We start from the raw sequence: 23,506 nt of genomic DNA, 5'->3' as shown, positions 1-23,506 counted from the left end.
ATGGCGGAGCAGTGGGATCTGGACGAGGAAGGCGTCCGCCGCCTGGGGGCGCTGACTCTGGAGCAGCCCGGTAGGGCCAGGCCGGGAGGACCTGGGCCGGGAGCTTGGGGTCTGAGGCTGAAGGGAGAAAACTAAGGTAGAGGTGGGGGAACCTGAGGTAGACGCGGCGGAATGGCGGCGGAGGAGCGGTCCCTGAGATGGAGAAGGGGTTACTGAGGCAGAAGAGTCACACTGAGGTGGAGGTGAAGGTGAAGGACGTGAAGTAGCCTGAGAGTCTGGGGAGGAGGGCGAGGAATTGAGGGAGACGAACGGAGTCTGAAGTGGAGGAGAAAGTAGATTAACGGGACACTGCGGCCGGAAACAGAACTGGACAGAGTCTGAGCTAGTGGAAGGAAACGGAGCCCCAAGAGGGGCATTGGCGGGAGAAGGGACGTGCTGAGAAGCGCCTTTGAGGTGGCGGTGCTCTTGAGGAAGGCACGAAGGGCGTTCGTTTTGGCATTTTCTGAAATTTCAGACCCAGGAGGGCTTTTCCTGTTTGGGGTAAAATGGGAAAGGATGTTCCCTTATCAGCCCCTCTCTTCGTTTAGTCTCCGCCTCAAGAACTTGGCCATTTCTTTGATCCGTCCGGATGTGTGGCCTCCTTTTAAGAGACGCTCAGAAAGGGGCCTCAATTGTGAAAGCAATAGCGAGCAGCTAGCTGGTCTCTCAAGGCGCTGGAGGGAACTGGCTGAGCAACTGCTGACCCCAACTTTGACCTGGGCTCTGATTCACAGAGCTTGTTTTCTGAGTTTCTAAGGAGTAGAAATGTTGGAAAAGTTTTATCAGCATTCCTAACTCAGCTTTTACCCTTATTAAATTTACTCTATCCTTAATGCCAGGCTCTGGCATTAAATGCTTACCCCCCACCGCGCAATATTTAATCCCCATAACAGGCCTGTAAAGCAGATGCTGTTATTGTGCCTATTTTACAGATGGGTTAAAATTAAGTTTAGTCTCCTGCCCAAAGTGACACAGCCAGGGTTTATTAACCCAGGACTCTTGAGTTCGGAGCCTGTGCTCTAACCTTTACAAAAAGTTGCCTTTCTTGCTTCCTCTAGTACTATTTATTTGTGGGATATGAAATAATTGGTTTTATTTTGTTTAAAAATTATTTATTATTTAAAATTTATAAAAACTAGTGCATGCTAGTAACAAACATTACATGAATGAAGAGGTTATTAATCTTTCCTTCCTCTGGAAATCTCTCCACCCCCAACCAAAGGTAGTGGTGTGGTGTGTATATGAATAGACTGCAGATATTTCAGGTTTGTTTTTTCTTTTTCAAACTACTTTGAGCTCTCCTGTTTTACAAGTTAGCTAAGAAAAGCTTTATTGGTTTGACACACTTTTGTACTTTTTTTGCCTTTAAAAAAATGTTGATTTAGTTTTATTTGGTTGGGGGTGGGCATATACTCCTTACATTCTCCAGCTATAATGGCACATGGCAGATTTTTTTTGCTTGTTTTTGTTTCCTTGTTTTATTACAGTTGTCTGAATAACAAAATTGTGTTCATTCTGACAATTCAAACAATGCAAAACTAAAGTAAAAGAATATTCTTCCCTCTCCCTCTTTCCATACCTTTTCCATTACTTATACAAACATATACACATAGGTATTTTTTTTAATGTATAAGAGTGTATCTATTATTTGGCAATTTGCTTTTTTTTTTTTTTTACTTATCAATAAAACAGATACTTTAATGTGCTGTTATATGCATTATTAAGTAAAAAATCACAGTGGTCATCTTTGGGGAGAAAGGCTTTTATTCTGTACTTTTCTGTACTGTTGGAATTTTCTGGCTATGTAATAAGTGTTATTTTCTCTTTAATGTCCAAAGAGATGATCTTGTGGTGCAGTTATAGACTGTTTTGTATGTTTGTTTTTTTGTTATATTTCCCTGTACTAAAAAATTCCCATAAATGTTTAAATTATCCTTTGTCATGCAGAAAATTTTCATCTTAAGGGAGTCAAGTTTATTTTTCCTTATGATTTGTGATTTTTTGGTCTTATTTTTGAAGTTTTTCCCTACACTGCTGAATAACATTTTTTTCCTAAAAATTCTGCTGCTTTGCTCTTCACCTTAAGTCTAATCTACCTGGAATTTATTTTTATATACAATGTGTGATTTAGTATAATTGTATTTTTTTATACTGATCTCCAGTTTCCTCAGAACCTATTTATAGTATCTCTGCTATATTCCAAGTTCCTTTGTAAATTTGTAGGCTCTCTGTTCTGTTCCACTGTTCTGTTTGTCTTCCTACACCAGTATCACACTTTTGTAACTACTGTGGCTTAACAGGTTTTGATAACTGGTAAAGTCAGTGCCCTTCTTCACTTTCCTCTTTTTCCTTCAAAGTTGTCTAGGCTATTCTTAGCCCTTTATTCTCTTTTAGAATCTTAGAATCAGCTTGTCAGTTTTCATCAAAGCATTTTAAGCAGGGATGTGTCCTGATCTAATACTTATTTTTAAAATATGACTCTCACCCATTAGAAGCCTGTTACAGTAGTCCAGATAAGAGATAATGAATGGCTTGGACTAGGAGGATGACAGTGGAGATAAAAAGAAGTGGACAGAGTCAAGGTGTATTTTGTGGGTAGATAGGACAAGACTTACCAAAAAAAATGAATATGGGAGTTGGGGAAAGGGAAGATTCAAAGATAACACTTAAACTTGGTTTAGGTTATTGCTGGGTGGACGATGGTGCTATTTATTTAGAGAGAGCACAAAGACTATGGGAAATATTGGCTTGGGGAAGGCGAATCAAGAGTGCTGTTTTGAACATGTTAAGTTTAAAATACCTACTAGACATTCAAATGTGAAATTTTTAGTAGGCAATTGGATATACAAGTCTGGATCTCAGAGGAGAGAGGTCAGGGTTAGAGTTGTGAATTTTGGGAGGCATTAGCAAATCAGTAATACTTAAAGTGATAAGAATGGGTGAACTCACCTAACTAGAGAATGTGGATGGAGAATAGAAGAAGGTTTAAGACTTATCTTGGGATATTTCAATGTTTAGATGTTGAATAGAGACGGAAGAACCTGGTGTCTTGGAATTTAAGAAAGGGTAGTATATGAAGGAAGTAATGGTCAGCTGTGCCAAATGCTATTTTTTTTTTTGAGAGAGAGAGAGAGCACACGAGAGTGGGGAGGGTCCGAGGGAGAAGCAGACTTCCCGCTGAGCAGGGAGCCCGATGCGGGGCTCGATCCTGGGACTCCAGGATCATGACCTGAGCTGAAGGCAGTCGCTTAACCAACTGAGCCACCCAGGCGCCCCTGTGCCAACTGCTATTGACAGGCTAAGCAAGCAGAGAAATGTCTGTTAGATTTGGCAACATGGAACCCATTGGTCACTTTAACTAGGGGAATTTTGAGAGAATGGAGGGAAGCCAGGCTGGGTTGGGATGAAAAGGGAATAATATGTGAGGGAGAAGAGCTAGTGAAGGTAAGACCTTTCCTGAGAAATGTGACCATAAAAGAGAACACAGAAGTGGAATATTAGTTGGGGGATATAATGTGGGATCAAGAACAAGTTTTTAGTGGGTTTAAGATTTTATTTATTTATTTATTTATTTATTTATTTATTTATTTATTTATATATATATATATATATATATATATATATATATTTGACAGAAAGAGCACAAGCGGGGGAGGATTAGAGGGAGAGGGAGAAGCAGGCTCCCCATTGAGCATGACCTGAGCCAAAGGCAGACACTTAACTGACTGAGCCACCCAGGCACCCCAAGAACAAGTTTTTTAAAGACACAATATACTAGAACATATTTGTATGCTGATGATAATTATTTGGTAAGGAGAGAAAATATATAATTATTTGGTAAGGAGAGAAAAAATATAAAAAATATATAATTATAGAAGTACAAAGTACTTCTTTGGCTTTTAAAAATAATTCAGTTATTTATTATATGGGTAATATAATTATTGTACAGTGAAAAGTGAGTCTTGACCACCCCTCTTCCCTGGCCCTGACCCAGTTCTCCTAAAGACAATCACTATTACCAATATCTTGGATAACTTTCCAGAAATATTCTCTACGTATATCACTTATTTTATAATTTTTTCTATTAATGGCAGTATATAAATATATACAAGAGTAGAGACAACAGAATAATGAACTCCCATCACCCTACCTCAGCTGGTATTGTCAATTCATGGCCAGTCTTCTTTCATCTGTACCTCACCTAACTTCTACCCACGCCTAACCCCCTGCACTGTTTATTTTGAAGCAAATCCCTGTCATATGATTTAACCCATATATATTTTAATGTATATATCTTCAAAAGCGAACTCTTTTAAAAATGATAATCACTTATAAACCTAAAAATATTTAATAGTAATTTCTTGATATCATCAAATATGCAACCAGTTTTCTCATTTCGCCAACTGTCCTATAAAATTTTTCTGATTCAGGATCTATGTAAGATCTACTGTAATTGGTTGATATTTGTCTTTTAAAAAAAATTTAATTCCAGTATAGTTAACATACAGTGTTACATTCATTTCAGGTGTACAATATGGGGATTCAACAATTTCATGCCTCACCCGTGCTCATCACGACAATTGCACTCCTTAATCCCCATCACCTGTTTCATCCCTCTGGCAACCATCAGTTCTCAATAGTTAAACAGTGTTTCTTGGCTTGTCTGTCTTTTTTTTTTTTTCCTCTGCTCATTTGTTTCTTAAATTTCACATATTAGTGAAATCATAGGTATTTGTCTTTCGTTGACTTACTTCACTTAGCATTATACAGTTGATACTTGTCTTAAATATTGTTTGATCCATAGGTTTCCCCTTCTTTTTTTCCTTGCATTTTCTATTGTTCTTAAAGAAACTAGGCCATTTGTCCTGAATAGTTTCTTACAATCTGGATTTTGCTCATTAAATTCCTAAGATGTTTAACATTTTCCCCAGTTCTTGTTCCTATGAATTGCTAGTTAAGTGAAGCTTGATTTGATTCAGGTTTGTTTGTTTTTGTGCAAGACTACTTCATAGGTGAGAGTATACTGTCATGAAGTGTATAATTATCTGGTGTTCTTTTTGTGACATCAGCTATTAAACATGACTATGTAAAGTCCACTAATTCATTAGGGATTGCAAAATGATAATTTTCTATCTTTCATTTTTATTAGTTGTAAGACTTATATAAAAAGACATTTCCTATCAACTTGGTTATCTTGAGGCACAGTTTGTACAGCAAAGACAGGATAAATACTTTTTTTTCAGCTTATTTATCAGTTTTTGGAAAAATGAGTTGTTTTCTTAGCATCCTCTAAAGGTAACCAATAAGAGAGTTGTTTTGTTTTCTTAGTGTCATTATAAATTCATGGATTTAAGTGTTTTTGGTGTGTTCTAATCTATTGCAGTTATTATCATAATTGCTGTTGAACTTGTCCCTACTTTGGCTAGTGGGAAATCTTTCAGGCTGACTCTTGAGGCTTTTTTTCAGTTTTACTTATTTGAAACTCTTTCATCATCCCTATAAATAAGCTTTATTAAAGATTATGAATTCAGTTTCCAAGTGAGCTATAAATGGGTTTCCATACAGAGATTATTTACTTGATTTGTTATTTTCATGAGCAAAACGTGTTTTGACCTATTAGGGTTATGTAGCTTATATATTAAAATAGGAAGATTATTCTGTTTGTTTTTTTTTTTTAAGATTTTACTTATTTATTTGAGAGAGAGAGAGACAGAGATAGCAAGAGAGAGCACAAGCAGGGAGGAGAGGGAGAAGAAGGCTCCCTGCTGAGCGGGGAGCCCGATATGGGACTCGATCCCAGGACCCTGGGATCATGACCTGAGCCGAAGGCAGACGCTTAACCAACTGAGCCACCCAGGCGCCCCTATTCTGTTGTTCTTGACATCTTTGATGTGAATGTTTGATTAGATCTCTGATCTGTTTGTCTTCACTCTCTTTATAAACATTGAGACTGAATGCATAATCTCTTAAGACCTTGCACTTCATATGAATCATAAAAGAATATCTGTCACTGTGGCAGTTTATCATTTGAATGATAATTCCGGTTCCTTTAAAAATATTAAAATGTCTGCCCTTCAAAACAGCGGGGAAAGGCATGAGAAATGCTTCAGGGCACTGATAGAAATTATAATTGACCTTAGCTTTTGTCCCATGGTAACAGATTCTTAGGGTACCAGACCATTTCATACTATAGGACTACCAATATGCTGCCCTCAAAGTCAGGAAAATTTTTTGAGATATAATTCACATACTATAAAATTTAATGTATATAATCTAGTGCCACTTAGTTCATTGCGCAACCATTACCATTAGTAGTTCCAGAACATTTTTATCAGCCCCAAAGGAAACCCTGTATCCATTAGGCAGTCACTTTTCATTTCCAGCTTTCCCGAGCCCCTGGCAACCACTAATTTGCTTTCTGTCTCTATGGATTTGCCTGCTCTGGATATTCCATATAAATAGAATCATACAATATATGGCCTTTTACATCTGGCTCCTTTCACTTAGCATGGTATTTTTAAGGTTCATCCATATTTTATCATGTATGGGTACTTCATTCCTTTTTTTTTTAATTAATAGAATTTATTTTTTAAAGCATTTTTAGGTTTATAGAAAAGCTGAGCAGAGAGTTCTATAAAAGCTCCCTCTTCCCCCCTCATACTTCCCCCACATCTCCCCTATTATTAATATCTTGCATTTGTGTGGTACATTTGTTATGATTGATGAACCAATACCAATATATTATTATTAACTGAAGTCTGTTGTTTACATTAAGATTCACTCTTTGTGTTGTTTGATTCTGTGGATTTTGACAAATATATAGTGTCATGTGTATACCATTACAGTATCAAACAGAATAGTTTCATTGCCCTAAATATCCTCTGTGCTCCATCTGTTCATCCTTCCCTTTCTACTTAACCCCTAACAACTACTCATCTTTTTACTACTACTTTCTACAGAATGTCATACAGTTGTAATCATTTAATATGTAATCTCTGGCAACCAGTAACTTTTTTTTTTTTTAAGATTTATTTATTTGAGAAAGAGAGCATGAACGCATGCAAGGGGGCAAGGGGGGAGGGGCGGAGGGAGAGGAAGGAGAGAATCTCCCCCCCACCGCCCACCAGCAGGCTCCCGGCTGAGCAGAGTCCAACACAGGGCTGCAAGGCTGAATCACAGGACCCTGAGATCTCGACCTGAGCCAAAATCAAGAGGTGGATGTTTAACCGACTGAGCCACCCAGGTACCCCCATCCACTAATCTTTTTAAAAAATCTTTTAATTGAAATATAAATGACATACAACATTATATTCGTTTCAGATATACAACATAATGATTTGATATTTTTATACATCATGGCATGTATACATACAATAAATCTAGTTAACATTTGTCACATTACATATTTACAAAGAAATGTATTTTCTTGTGATGAGAACATTTAAGATCTACTTAGTAACTTTCAAATATGCAATACAGTATTATTAAATAGTGGCCATGCTGTACATCAGTTATCTGTTTACTGTTGCCTTTTTCACAATGTCTTATAGTTGGAACCATATAAGTATAACCTTTTCAGACTGGCTTATTTCACTTAGCCATATGTATTTAAGGTTCCTCCATGTCTTTCCATAGCTCAATTGATAGCTCATTTCTTTTTATTGCCGAACAATATTCCACTGTGTGGAGGTACCATAGTTTATCCATCCATTTACTTATTGAAGAGCATCTTGGTTGCTTCTAAGTTTTGGTGGTTATAAGTAAAACTGCTATAAACATTCATATAAGCCTCTATGTACAGGTATAGGTGCTATAAATACAGAGGTTTCTGTGTTGACATAAACTTTCAACTCACTTGGGCAAGTATCAAGGCACATGATTGCTAGATCATCTGGTAAGCTGTGTCTAGTTTTATAAGACACTGCCAAGCTGTCCCAGGCAACCCTAGAGCCACATAGGTGCCCCTGATCTTCATTTTTGAAATGACCTTTTTTTTTTCATTTGAGTTCTGTCTTTATTTTCAAATCTTCCTTTTCTTATAATTTTTCTGAATTTTTCTAATTCTAATTTACATTTTTCAGCAATTTTCAAACTTTTTGGTTTCAGAATATTTAAGAAATATAGGAGTGACATTGTCTTATCTTCTTAAAAATATCTTTAATGTCTTAATTGGAGACCTCGAGTCTCATATCTGCTTCTGTATTAAATCTCAAAAATGTTGTATTGGTTGAAAAATATATATTTTTTATATATATTTATTATATATTAATATATATATTAAAGATTTTACTTATTTGTCAGAGAGAGAACCCGATGAGTGGGGAGCAGCAGAGGGAGAGGAGCAAGCTGGTTCTCCACTGATCAGGGACCCCGATGCAGGGCTCGATCCCAGGACCCTGGGATCACGACCTGAGCCGAAGGCAGACGCTTAACCAACTGAGCCACCCAACCACCCCTGGTTGAAATATATTTTTTAAAAACGGGGCGCCTGGGTGGCTCATTGGTTAAGCTACTGCCTCTGGCTCAGGTCATGATCCTGGAGTCCAGGGACAGAGTCCCGCATTGGGCTTCCAGCTCAGCAGGGAGTCTGCTTCTCCCTCTGACCCTTCCCCCTGTCATGTGTTTTCTCTCTCTCTCATTCTCTCTCTCTCAAATAAATAAATAAAATCTTTAAAAATAAAAATAAAAATGATGCCTCACACAGATAAGAGGTTCAAAAAGAGGGAAGTATTTTAATAGCCTTGCAGAGAATTGTGGATATTCTTCTTTGATATGACACGAAAACTGGACAAATGGTAGTTTCTTAAAAGTTGAGTTGTGTGTGGAATCTGAAACTATATCAGCGTGCTTTTTGTACTCTGTTGCATTTGAAATCCATTGGTACATCTTGCATTTAAATGGATCTTTTACCCATGCATGATTTTGTGCATCGGTCATCTGAGAGCTACTAATTCACTGAGTTATGTATGTCTTTCAAATGCTGACAAATGTCATTCTGTGTAACATATAAAATTTTCATTTGTTAATGTCATCAATCTCGGGGCGCCTGGGTGGCTCAGTCAGTTAAGTGTCTGCCTTCAGCTCAGGTCATGATCTCAGGTTGTGAGATAGAGCCCCATTGGCTCTGTGCTCAACTCCGTGCTCAATCGCAGCTTGAGATTCTTGGTCTCTTTCTCTCTCTCTCTCTCTCCCTCTGCCCCTCCCCTCTGCATGCATTTTCTCTCTCTAAAATAAATAAATCTTCAAAAAAATTTTACACAGATGTTTTCCCTCAGGGCATCCACCATACTTCATTATGCAGCAGAAGTACTTCATGAATATTTCTCATTTAGTCACACAAATAAAACAAACATGTGCTCAAAGTTCAAAATTAATAAAATTAACCATTTTTACTGCTTTTTAAAGGACATTCTTAAGTGAAACTGGCTATTTTTAAAAATTGCAGGTATGTGATGGTAAAGAATACTATGACTGGGCGCCTGGGTAGCTCAGTCATTAAGCGTCTGCCTTTGGCTCAGGTCATGATCTCAGGGTCCTGGGATCGAGCCCCACATCGGGCTCTCTGCTCAGTGGGGATCCTGCTTCTCCCTCTCCCACTCCCCCTGCTTGTGTTCCCTCTCTCGCTGTGTCTCTCTGTTAAATGAATAAAATCTTTAAAAAAAGAACACTATGACTGTGAGTGTTCCTTGAGTCATCCTAAGGCCCCAGTAGTTTTGCTTTTACACCATAGTTGCAACAGTGGAAAAGCTAATATATTTTTAAAGATTTTATTTATTGGGCGCCCGGGTGGCTCAGTCGTTAAGCATCTGTCTTCGGCTCAGGTCGTGATCCCAGGGTCCTGCAATCGAGCCCCACACTGGGCTCCCTGCTCTGTGGGAAACCTGCTTCTCCCTCTCCCACTCCGCCTGCTTGTGTTCCCTCTCTCACTGTCTCTCTCTCTGTCAAATAAATAAATCTTTTAAAAAAGATTTTATTTATTTATTTGAGAGAGAGAAAGAGAGAGAGAGAGCATGAGAGGGGGGAGGGTCAGAAGGAGAAGCAGACTCGCTGCTGAGCAGGGAGCCTGATGCAGGACTCCATCCTAGGACTCCAGGATCATGACCTGAGCCAAAGGCAGTAGCTTAACCAACTGAGCCACCCAGGCGCTCAGTATTTTAATATTATTATGAAAGTAATTTTTTAAAAATAGTTTTGATTTTGTGGACCCCTGTACATGTCTCAGGGTCCTTCAGGGGTCTAGGAACCACACTTTGAGAACTGTTACATTTTATTTTTGTATCTTTTAGCTTGTTTCGAAATATTAAGTTACAATTTTCATTTGTGATATATCTTTCTGGAGTGCTTTCATTCTTTAGGGGTAATACTCTCTTTTTTCTTTTATTAACGTCGTATAAAATTGGACTGTAATCCTTTCCTGTGGCTCTTTAAGTGCAGTAAGTTTTCCTGTACTTTTACACGATAAGGGTGGGCCAGAATAGCTTTTCTAGTTTCAGGGTTTTGGAGCTCCCTCTTCTGTTCACAAAGTGGAAAAAAAAAAAAAAAAGCTTTAGGCTTCCTGGTATCTGCCATCTTTGCTTCTCTCCCCACTTGTATCTGGACCTTCTCTTTTTTTTGAACCTGTTGTTTCTGTCCCATTCAATGTGGATTCTCCTCCCAGTAATTTCTCCCTGATGTGGGTCTTATCTTGAAAGCTATCTTCAGTTTATTACTTTTTGGAGTTTATAGGGTCCAGACTGCTCTAGCACCTTAAACCTTATTTCATTGCAGTTCCCTGGCACTCACCTGCAAATTGGATCTTGCAGAACCTCCTTCCAGTTTTGATCGCTATTGTATTTAGGCCACCACACTTGCCAGTGAGTTCCTATTGACAATTTTGAGATTCTCCTCTTTTTAGTGCTGTTAGAAGTCTAATTGACTTTCTTCCATATATATGAGTATATTATATAAATATATATGTATATACTTTAAAACATAGTTACACACGAATGTACTTTTCCCTCACTTACTGTCATGGAGATCTTTCCATATGATCATCTACAAGTGTCTACCTCATTCTTTTTAATAACTGCATAACAATAATTAACACATATATAGTAATTATAAGTACTGTTCTAAGTTTTGTATATATATTCATTTAATCATTACAACATCTTATGAGTTAAATACTGTTATTATCCCCATTTTACAGATAAGGAATCTGAAGTACAGAGAGAGTAAGTGACTTGTAGAAAGCCACAGATCTAGTACTTTGTCCATTGTATCCATCTACTGTTATTTAGGACATCAAGTTCTACTCTTCTGCTGATAGACCCTGTGATCATTTTCTTTTTCTTTTTTTCTTTCTCTTTTTTTAAACTATCCTAAAACCTTTCTGCAATTCATATCCACGTGTATTTATTATATATCCTGGCAATTTTTTTTTTTTTTTATAATCTATAGGGCTAAATCCTAGCAGTGGGATTGCTACATTTCTTTTTTTTTTTTTTAAGATTTTATTTATTTGACAGAGAAAGACAGCTAGAGAGTAAACACAAGCAGGGGGAGTGGGAGAGGGAGAAGCAGGGTGCTGGCTGAGCAGGGAGCCCGATGCGGGGCTCGATCCCAGGACTCTGGGATCACGACCTGAGCCGAAGGCAGACGTTTAATGACTGAGCCACCCAGGTGCCCCGGATTGCTACATTTCTTTTTAAATTTGTTTTGAGAACTTTTGGAGACTTTTATTACATCCTTCAGGGTGAATAGAGAAACACAAGGGTGCTATAAAACCAAGGTTTGGCTTCACTGTATTAGGTGATATCACTGCTTTTAAAAGGAAAATCTGATCTTATGAACCTTGATGTAGGGCCTTTCACAAATGGATTATGGGAGGAAGGAAGACCTATTTTCACTGACTCTGTTTTTAAGCAGAGTTCATAATCTATCTACTGGTGATCTCTTTTCAGAATTGGTGGAGTCTCTTTCATTGCAGGGATCTTATGCTGGAAAAATTCATTCCATTGGTGATGCCTTCAGAAATTTTAAAAACCTCCGATCCTTAGATTTATCAAGAAATTTGATCACAAGCCTGAAGGTAAGTTCTATATTCTATGACTAGTCAGTTCAGCCCAATTTATTGTGGTGGTGGTGGTGGTGGTGGTAGCAGTAGTAGTAGTAGTAGTAGTAGTAGTAGTAGTAGTAGTAGTTGTTTTAATGGGAAGAAATAAGAGAGAGATAATGTCAGCCTGGGGAATATAGGATCTTCCTTTTAAGTGTTTCCAAATTAAATTTTATTATTCGCTTTAAAACTCATTCAGCTTTATTCTGTGTTTGAAATTTTCTGATATAAAATGTTGGGGAAATTTGTTTTGTACTCAGGGAAAATTATATTAAATGATCTAAGGCGATAGGACAAAGTTTTTATGTGTGTAAAAAATTACAAGGAGCACTTGTGAAAGTACATATTCTTAGTTGCTACTCTGAGAGAGATTCTGAGTTAGTCTGTCTGAGTGGGCTCAGGATATACCCGGGGATTCTGATGATGTTGGTACATAGTACAGAAACACTGGTTTAGATTATTTCTGTGGGTTTTTTCAAGGAGGAGGAGGAAATGGTGGCCTTGAAAACAAAGAAAAATATCTAGATCAGGGTATGGTAGAGCAGAGGGCAAGACAGGAAGGTGGGCAGGAGCAGGCTTGAGCAGTGTGAGGATTAGCAAATACACAAAGAGCTCTACAAACATAAGTGTGTACACACAGAGGTGGAAGTTTTGTTTTCTTTGTGGTAGACCCCCAAACGGTATTTCCTCCACGTGTTCCCATTTTACCCTTATGTGCCCGTCTTGATTAAGCCCTTCTTTGCAAGACTCAAGGTCAAAGACTCACAAATGCTATTCAGGATTAGTTAATGATCTCCTGGATTATGCTGCCAGTTTTGTGCTTTTAAGGGAATACTTGTTCAACAAGACAAGCCAGACCCAAGTCTAAAACAAAGGACCCTGAAAGAGAAGTTCAAGCAAGATTTCCAGCTAGGACTCTAAAAGCAGAAGCTGCAAGTTAAACTAGGTCATTAGACTATTTGGTAACAGCCATTAATATTTGACCCATCAGTTTCAGAAAGCATTAGTTTACAGTTGCTTAGGTCTCCTCTTTTCACATGTATGTATGTTTGCTTGTTAATTTTCAAGTTAAAAAATTGAGTGGACATTGCCATAATTTGTTTATATACTTGCTTTCTTTCTACTTCTGTAAATTGGGCAAAAAACTATTGTGAAGATTAGCATGTGTACACTGGCATATATAGGAAGCACTTAGTAAATGTTTTCTCCATTTTTTTGCATCTATGATTTATCTGCATATGTTCATCTCTAGTAGTTCTGAATCATTTTACTTAATTTTCTCAGGGGATAAATGTTTTGTGATTATTTCTAGTATAACTTTGGGGAATACGTGAATTCATGCCAAGTGGGAAAAGTGAGAGGAAGATAGAAATCATTTTCTTGACTTTTACACTGAGAGACATTAAAAGATTACTTGAGCTGGGCCATTAGACACATTTAAAGAGAGTCCTGATGGTGTACTGCCCTGAGAGTGGGGCCAAAGTCACTGAAAACTATTCCTAACTGCTGACCCTTTTACAATGTAGAAGTTAATGGAATTGAAAAAAGCCAGAAAGAAATGAATCAAAGTGTAAACAGAGTTCTCTATTCAGAAATGCTTTGTGTATAATCTCTGAGTTTTCTAAATTTTCTGCAACAAGAGAATGGTAATTTTGAATGACAAGAATAAAAAAAACATTATTTTATAAATACATGATGGAAAATAATTTTACTGAAATTACCCTCAATGACAAAGTTCCTTCTATGGTAAGCATTTTTACTACGAAAAGGATATGATTGTACATATATGTACATGTTTTGAATTATTGTCCTGAAATTTAATGTTGGATAAAAGCAGCTAACTAGACAAATACATGAAAATTAAACAATTATTTTCAATAGTAGATTTCAGCAAAGGAGGCATACTGTGGCTTTTCCTCTCCAGTATCCCACAGAAACAGAGGGGTGGGGTAATTCTGAAAGGAGAAACAAGGACAAGAATGGTTCCAGACTGTTCCAAGAGGGAAGACTTAAGATATAGTGTTGTTTCGTTTTCCCATATACTCAATTTATCCTAAATGTGAGGCACTGAGATAAAAGAACACAAAACATACACACACCTAATTTTTTTAAATTATACCCTTCTTCCTCAGAACTATCTCTTTTGCCTACCTCCTTTCTTCTTGAAAATTGAGGTGTATCTAGGGTCAGGAGAGTGGATGTGGCAAGGGTGAGAGAAGGGCAAAAGTGACGTGGCCTAGCCACTGGAAGGGAGAGTAGTCGGGGAGCAACAGAAGTAGAGAATAGACTGCAGATATTTCCATGTCAGATTTTGTAAGGAGGAAATGTATGATATCTATGGATTATTTAATATATAGGACATCCAGTGCCTATCGGCTGCATTGTTCTTATTCTCAGGCATCTAAATAAGAGTTTCAACCCTGCCTTTCTCATGGGTGACTCAGGTAACATGTTTAAGGATGGAAGTAATAGATACATTTCCACCTTTATCTGTGAGATTCCTAGTCCTTACCTATGTGCAGTTTCATAATGTGGTCTTTTCCTTGCAGGGCATCCAGTACTTATGTTCACTCCAAGACCTGAATTTATATTATAACAACATTCCTTCATTAGTGGAGGTGTCCCGCCTACAGCCTTTACCCTTCCTCAAAGAACTAGATTTGAGACTCAATCCTGTTGTCAGGAAAGATACAGATTATAGGCTCTTTGCTGTGTACACGCTACAAACTCTGGAGAAACTGGGTGAGACCCTCCTCCCCTGTTCCTTGCGCTAGAATTTACATTAAACGAGCTGCCTCCTAACCTTTGGGTGTTGGCCCACAGTGTGCACTGGCAGGATATATTTGTTTATTAGTCAATATTTATGTAATTCTTTTGTGTTGGCAGGATGTATGACGAGTCCTTTTTTTATTGAATGACAATCTATGATTTTATCAGTTACTTCCAGCTTTAGTTTTCTTCAGTTGATGGTTTCACCACCACTTCCTCCCCAACAAAGAGTTTCCAGGTTGAGATTTATTTTTCCAGGTGCCCCAAATTTGCAACTATATTAGCAATAGAAAATGAATACAACAACCTTTGGGGCTTAGTTGGCAAGGAACAATCAATATTCCTTCAAATGAGCTAGTCTGTATTTCTTTATAATTTTATTGTTGAGTATACATTTCTTGTTGATGCAAACTTGGATTTGCCCCTGGGAAAGTTATTGTGGGGAAACTAATTTCTTTCAGAAACAGTGTAACTTTCAGCAGAATACTAGGCCATTTGGATTGTTTGCTGCCTAAACTCTACTTTCCTGCAGGGGTAGTTACACCTCTGTGGCAGTTGTTGCTATGGTATCCCTGTAGTCTCCCTGAGTTACTACTTGCTCCAGTGACAACATAATAGCATTAGTTTGTGACCTGTCTCTAACAAAAGAATATGAGACTGATCTTTAGTTTTTACTCTGTGAATATGGTTTTCTGACCCACTACTGTATACTCCAAAAAAGAAACATGCTCAGACCACGGTTTTTGCCTCCAGATGACCGAGCTGTGCGAGAAAGTGAGAGAAAAGCTGCCAAGCTGCATTTTAGTCAGTTGGGCAACAGTGAAAATTTTCTTTTAGAGGTGGAAAAAAGGTAAGACAATTCTTTACAAAAAAAAAAAAAAAAAAAAGTTTTAGTTTGGTTCGGACATAGACAGCAGTGAATTCCTACTTAATGTCTTCATTTTCGGCAGAAATCTCCACAAGTTGTAAGAATCCTCAGATCAGGAATAAAAGTATCTCTTCAACATACTGAAATTTATCTGGGATGAGAATCTGGCCCTCAGAGGGAACATTTCTGCTTTCTTGAACTCTTGGGTCTGCTTTAGATATAATTATTTTTTAAAAAAAGATTTTATTTAGGGGCGCCTGGGTGGCTCAGTCGTTAAGTGTCTGCCTTCGGCTCAGGTCATGATCCCAGGGTCCTGGGATCGAGCCCCGCATTGGGCTCCCTGCTCTGCAGGGAGTCTGCTTCTCCCTCTCCCACTCCCCCTGCTTGTGTTCCCTCTCTCGCTGTCTCTCTCTCTCTCAAATAAATAAATAAAATGTTTAAAAAAAAAAATTTATTTATTTGAGTGAGAGGAAGAGAACAAGCTGGGGGGAAGGGCAGAGGAAAAGGGAGAAGCAGACTCCCTGCTGAGCAGGGAGCCCGATGAGATGAAGGGCTGGGATCATGACCTGAGCCTAAGGCAGATGCTTAACCAACTGAGCCACCCAGGTGACCCTGGAAATAATTATTGATAATTCTCTAAAGCTGCTGTTCAAAGCTTATAGATAGGGATACCGTGAGATATCATCCCCATAAATGCTTACCAACTCTTTCTTGGAGTTATGAGTACATGGTCTTTTCCTATTGAATTAGAAGATTTACATTACCAGGGAGATTAATTTGTTAAAAGGTAAAGGAAATGTTTTTCTACAAAATCAAAAGTAAACAGATCTTGAAGCTCTAAAGTATCTGAATGGTAGATTTTTCTACTTCTTGTTACTAAAATCTGATTAAAATAAGATACCATATCTTCTACTCCAAAACTCATGCTCTTTATTTTTAAAAAGTAGCTTTATTATTTTTGAAAAACAAGTCATTTTACATATTATGTAAAATTTACATAATACAGAAAAGTGCAGTGAAAAAGTCAAAATCACCCCATATTCTGTTACCAAGAGTTAGTAATGTTTGGTATACATCCTTCTAGACATCTGTGTACCTACCAATAGACACATGTACATGTGTCTGTTAGTATTGTTTTCTGATGGTATAAGTAATGCATACTTATTGAGAATTTGGAAAGTATAGAAAAACCACAAGAAATAAATAAGCAACTCATAATTGCACTACCCAGAAGTAAACATTAATTGTAGTAAATATCTGCTTAGTCTTAGGTATATGTATGTGTGTGTGTTTATATACAATATTCTATGTTATATAATAGATCTCGAAATATATATTAATAATAAAATAATACATATATAATATTTATTTTATAGTAATTTGCTTCCTATACATACCATTTCTAGTTTGATAAGATATGAACATATCTCCACAACATTAAATATTCTTCTCCAGAGTGAGTTTTTTCTTTGTTTATTGCCTTTCCCCTCCATGAGAACTAGGACCTTGCTTGTCTTTTTTTTTTTTTTTTAAATATTTATTTGTCAGAGAGAGCACAAGCAGGGGGAGCGGCAGGCAGAGGGAGAAGCAGACTCCCCGCCGAGTAGGGAGCCCGATGCAGAACTCGATCCCAGGACCCTGGGATCATGACCTGAGCTGAAGGCAGACGCTTAACCGACTGAGCCACCCAGGCGTCCCAGGACCTTGCTTGTCTTATTTGTTGCAGTATCCCTAGTGCCTAGAACAGTGCCTGACACATATAAGATACTAAGAAATAATTTGTTGAATGATGAATGAATGAAGTCAATGTTCTGTTGGCCTGGGATCTTTCTCTTTGTCTATTTCTGCTCTGATCCTTTGTATGTTTTATAACGTAACCCTCAGCATTTTTAGTTCCCTATACATATTTTTTAGTTCTCTATTTTTTTTAAGATTTTATTTATTTGTCAGAGAAAGAGGAACATAAGCAGGGGGAGCAACAGGCAGAAAGAGAAGCAGGCTCCCCGCTGAGCGAAGAGCCCGATGTGGGACTCGATCCTAGGACCCTGGGATCACGACCTGAGCCAAAGGCAGACGCTTAACCGGCTGAACCACCCAGGCGTCCCAGTTGTCTGTTTTTTTAAGTCAAGTTTATTGAGGGTTTTACATAGAGTAAAATTCACCCTGCTATAAAAAGAAACGGAATGTTCCTTAAAAATTATTTGTATATTGGGGTGCCTGGGTGGCTCAGTTGGGCGACCGCCTTAGGCTCAGTTCATGATCCTTGAGTCCCGGGATCGAGTCCCACATCCGGCTCCCTGCTCAGCAGGGAGTCTGCTTCTCCCTCTGACCCTCCCCCCCTCATGCTCTCTCTCTCTCTCTAATAAATAAATAAAATCTTTAAAAAAATTATCTGTGTATATATTTTGTGAACTAATTCTTAATTTATTGGGGGTACCTTGTTTGTTACAGGAATACAGAGATGAATTAATGTATAATTGAATACATTTCCTAGTAAGGCAGATAATTAGCACTATCATATTTCCGTTTATCATAGTTACCATATGATGATTGCAAAAGCAGAGGTAAAATGTTACTCAAGTGCCCAGTCCTAGCATTAATATCTTATAAGCTCTCCGACCTTGGGTAAAGATTTTTTTAAGTCTTTCTGAATCTGAGTTCCCCCAACCTATAAAATGGAGATAATGGATAATAGGGGAGCTTTTATGATTAAATGAAATGGTGGGTGTAAAGTGCCTGGCTCATAGTCTAGGCTGTCTGTACTTCCAATCTGTACTTACTATACTTACATCTTACTATACTGTATCAATCAAGAGCAAACATTTACCTCTCGTCTTTTTTTTTTAAACTAATGGCTGTAGTTGCTCCCAGTACAGTTCTTGGCAGCAGAACCATCCTTTCTGTGTCCTATGAATTTTTTAATTCAAAAAAGAAAATATCTTATTCCCTTAATCATTTAGACCTAAGTTTGTATCAAGAAAACAGAGTGTCGGGCGCCTGGGTGGCTCAGTTGGTTAAGCGACTGCCTTCGGCTCAGGTCATGATCCTGGAGTCCCTGGATCGAGTCCCGCATCGGGCTCCCTGCTCTGCAGGGAGTCTGCTTCTCCCTCTGACCCTCCCCCCTCTCATGTGCTCTCTCTCATTCTCTCTCTCTCAAATAAATAAATAAATAAATAAATCTTTAAAAAAAAAAAAAAAAAAAGAAAGAAAACAGAGTGTCTAAGTCCTGAATTTTCTGGCTTTCATACTTTTTTTTTTTTTTTTTGAAGATTTTCTTTAGATATTTAGAAAGAGAGAGCACACACATGCGCAAGTAGGGGGAGGGGCAGAGGGAGAGAGAGAATCTCAAGCAGACTCCCTGCTAAGCCCAGAGCCTTACGCAGGGCTCAATCCCATGACCCTGAGATCATGACCTGAGCTGAAATCAAGAGTCAGACGCTCAACCAACTGAGTCTGGCTTTCTTACTTTAAAGGCTGAACTATGGTGTCCTTCTCTCTCACTATTCCCAGTAACAATATTATGGCTTTAAAAAATGGGTTTAACAAATATTTGTGAAATTAATATTTTCTAGAACATTTGAAAAAAAATCTGATTACCATGAATTAATGTTTTCTAAATAGCATTTACTGGTGATCTCAGAAACCTTCTTTTGAGCTTTTTTTTTAAATTTGAATTTTAAATAAATTATTCTATGTGGCAGCTCTAGGGAGAAGACAATGAAAAACTTTGTGACAGATGAGAGCTGTGCATCAAAAGTCAGTGCCGATATTGATAACAGAATTGAAACTGGTAAGCTTTCTAGCTTTGATCACAAAATGCCTAAAACATTAGTTATTTCAGCTTTTGTGCCCAGTGTTGAGTAGGATGAAGACAAAATAGTTGAGAAATAGCAGATTTGAAGTAAGCACCAGATTTACTGACTGTGTTTTTCCTCTTTTCTCTCACTGCCAGAAAAGGCCCTATTTATTGAGCAGGCCTAAATCCATCAAGTACAGAACCCATCAAGTACAAGCTGTACTCAGAATTCAATTTCATTTACATCAATTTACATCATTAGTACATTCTGAAAATTGCATTGCCAGTCCTCATGGCCTCTGAGCATTGATTGCTAAGGTGATTGATTCATTAGCCAGAGACTCATGACTCATCTGCATCAATGCAGCTCAGACCCTGGGCCTTCTGGGTTTCTCTACCTTGAACCTTTGCAGCTGCAGAATCTCTTGTGTTTGTGCTATATTCCTGGTGAGTGTTGCCTGTAAGCACTGGATTAGATTAGATTAGATAGGATTAGAAGTGGTTATGCCACATTTAATGATCGTGGCACAGGTGAGGAGAAAGCTTTTCATGAGAGGAATTGCGTACAGTGGACCCTTATGGATTAACTTGGCACTCATCAGATGACTTTTTACTTGAGGAAACTATTCTATAGAGGCCTCTGTCCCTTTGAAGGATACACCAAATTATTTGCAACCTCTAAAAATTAATCCCTAAAATCCCAGCAATAACTTTAATAGATGGACTATGTAGTTTAGACATTAAGAATTTCCAGTTTATAACATAAAGTATGTTATTTTCTTTACTACTTATCTATCCATGTGGACACTTATTACAAGTCATTTTTATGTGATTTCATGGTAAAATAAGCCATAGTGAAATATGATTTTTATTTTTTCTTTCTTGGAAATCTCAGTGCACATATGTCATGGAGCATGGATTGCTTTATTTCATTTTAAATAGCATTTTTTATATTTAAAATTTGATGAAATTCTGGGGTACCTGGGTGGCTCAATCAGTTAAGTGTCTGACTCTTGATTTCAGCTTGGGTTGTGGTCTCGGGGTCATGGGATTGAGCCCCTCATTGGGCTCTGTGGTCAGCAGGGAGTCTGCTTAAGATTCTCTCTCCCCAAGCACCTGTGTGGCTCAGTCGGTTGAGTGTCTGCCTTTGGCTCAGGTTAGGGTTAGGTGGGATCGAGTCCAGCATCAGGCTCTCTGCTTGGCGGGGAGTCTGCTTCTCCCTCTCCCTCTGCCTGCCACTCCCCCTGCTTATGTTCTCTCTCTCTCAAATAAATAAGTAAAATCTTTAAAAAAAAAAAAAAAAAAATAGATTCTCTCTCCCCCTCTGCTCCTCCCCCAATCAAGCAGTCTCTTAATTAATTAATTAATTAAAAAATAACACAGTGGGGAGTCTGCTTAGGATTCTCTCAATCTCCCTCTGTCCATCCCCTCCCTGCTCATGTGCTCTCTAAAATAAATAAATCTAGGGTGCCTGGGTGGCTCAGTCGTTAAGCGTCTGCCTTCAGCTCAGGTCATGATCCCGGGGTCCTGGGATCGAGTCCCACATCGGGCTCCCTCCTCGGCAGGAAGCCTGCTCTCCCTCTCCCACTCCCGCTGCTTGTGTTCCTGCTCTCGCTATCTCTGTCTCTGTCAAATAAATAAATAAAATCTTTAAAAATAAATAAATAAAATAAAATAAATAAATCTTTTAAAAAATAAAATAAAATTTGATGAAATTCTATTTTTTTTTTTTAAGATTTTATTTATGTATTAGAGAGTGTGCATGTCAGGGGAGGGACAGAGGGGGACGGAGAAGGAAAGAGAATCTCAAGCAGACTCCTTGCTGAGTGTGGAGCCTGTCTCAGGGCTTGATCTCACGACCCTGAGATCATGAGCCGAGCAGAAACCAAGAGTCAGCACTTAATCTACTGAGCCACCCAGGCACCCCTGATGAAATTCTATTGTAAGAATTTTGGAAAATACTGGGGCGCCTGGGTGGCTCAGTTGGTTGGGCGACTGCCTTCAGCTCAGGTCATGATCCTGGAGTCCCAGGATTGAGTCCCACATCGGGCTCCTTGCTCAGCAGGGAGTCTGCTTCTCACTCTGACCCTCCCCCCTCTCATGCTCTCTCTCTCTCTCATTCTCTCTCTCAAATAAATAAAAATAAAATCTTTAAAAAAAAAAAAAATTTTGGAAAATACTAAAAAACATGAAGAACAGCATTTTAATCACTCATAAGCCTGTCCCCTAGAGAGAATCCCAATTAATAATTTGGTATACAGCCTTGTGTTTTTTCTAGGTAAAAACATTTATATATCCATTTCCAGAATGATGAAGATACATTGAAGTATAATTTGCTTCTTTTTGTATGAGCTGAGTTAGACTTCATTTATGTCATATTACATCATTAGCACACATAAAGGTTCACCCCATAAATTAAAATGTTTTAAAGTGCGTAGTCTCAGGGCATCTGGGTGGTTCAGTCGGTTAAGTGTGTGGGATTCTTGGTTTTCGCTCAGATCCTGATCTCATGGGGCATCGGGCTCGGTTCTCAGCAGGGATTCTGCTAGAAGATTCTCTCCCTCTGCCTCCCCCCCACTCTCCTGTCCACTCTCTGTCTCTCAAATAAATAAATCTTTTTTTTAAAAAAGGTGTATAGTCTCTACTGAGAACAAACTACTTTACCAGACACAGGGCCCATTTCTAAAGGTTCTTGGAAGCTCCAGCTGTTGCCTGGATTTTTTTTTTTTAATATAAAATTTATGTTGCAACTTTGAAACGTTAAAGAGCTTTGCTTTCTACTGAAAATTATGTTTGTGCTAGACCCCTGGGGAGTGTTGCCTGTAAGCACTGTTGGTAATCCAATATGACTAAAGTGGTTATGCCATGTTAATGGTTGTGCCACAGGCTAGGAGAAAGCTTTCTGGAGAACAGTTCCCACTAGCTCAGTTGTTCCAAATAGTGCTTTTCCACCAATCATTTAGAATGATACCCATTAGCATGGCTACTATCAAAAACCCAGAAAATAACACATGTCGGCAAGGATGTGGAGAATTGGAACTGCTGGTCCAATTGTTTGGTGGGAATAGAAAATGGTACAGATGCCATGGACAGCAGTATGGCAGTTCCTGAAAAAATTAAAAATAAAATTACCGTATGATGCAGTGATTCCACTTTAGGGCCTATTCCCAAAGAAGTGAAAGCAGGATCTTGAAGAGGTGTTTGTATACCCATGTTCATAGCAGCATTATTCACAACAGCTAAAACATGGAAGCAATCCAAGTGTCCGTCAACAGATGAATGAATAAGCAAAATGTGATATACACAAACAATGGAATATTATTCAGCTTTAAAAAGGAAGGAAATTCTGACATATGCTACAACATGGACGAACCTTAAGGACATTATGCTAAGCAAAATTAGCCAGTTACAAAAAGACAAGCACTATATGATCCCACTTACATGAGGTACTTAAAGCAGTCAAAATCACAGAGATAGAAAATAGAATGGTGGTTGCCGGGGGCTACAGGGAGGGGGAAGTAGGGAGTTATCATTTAATGGATATAGTTTCAGTTTTATTTTTATTTTTATTTTTTTAAAGATTTTATTTATTTATTTGAGACAGAGAGAATGAGAGAGACAGAGAGCACATGAGAGGGGGGAGGGTCAGAGGGAGAAGCAGGCTCCCTGCCGAGCAGGGAGCCCGATGCGGGACTCGATCCAGGGACTCCAGGATCATGACCTGAGCCGAAGGCAGTCGCTTAACCAACTGAGCCACCCAGACGCCCTAGTTTCAGTTTTATAAGATGAAAAGAATTCTGAAGATGATGATGGTGATGGTTGCACAACATTATGAATGCATTTAATACCACTGAACTGTACACTTAAAAATGGTTAAGATGGTAAATTTTGTGTTACGTGTATTTAGCCACAACAAAAGTAATTGGGAAAAAACCCCAAA

At 38.3% G+C, this 23,506-nt stretch overlaps 1 protein-coding gene across 1 annotated transcript in view; it reads left to right on the top strand.

The window, feature by feature from the left end:
• The window catches only part of LRRC36 (leucine rich repeat containing 36), a 43,841-nt gene continuing 20,335 nt past the window's right edge, over positions 1-23,506 (top strand). The window contains exons 1-5 of the mRNA XM_036115057.2: positions 1-70; positions 11,982-12,109; positions 14,683-14,875; positions 15,656-15,752; positions 19,472-19,560. Coding sequence (XP_035970950.2) covers positions 1-70; positions 11,982-12,109; positions 14,683-14,875; positions 15,656-15,752; positions 19,472-19,560 — 577 coding nt within the window. The remainder of the gene's footprint in view (positions 71-11,981; positions 12,110-14,682; positions 14,876-15,655; positions 15,753-19,471; positions 19,561-23,506) is intronic.

Source organism: Halichoerus grypus, chromosome 15 (assembly GCF_964656455.1).
Source record: "Halichoerus grypus chromosome 15, mHalGry1.hap1.1, whole genome shotgun sequence".
Taxonomy (NCBI): Eukaryota; Metazoa; Chordata; class Mammalia; order Carnivora; family Phocidae; genus Halichoerus; species Halichoerus grypus.
This window is presented reverse-complemented; position numbering and strand designations above follow the sequence as displayed.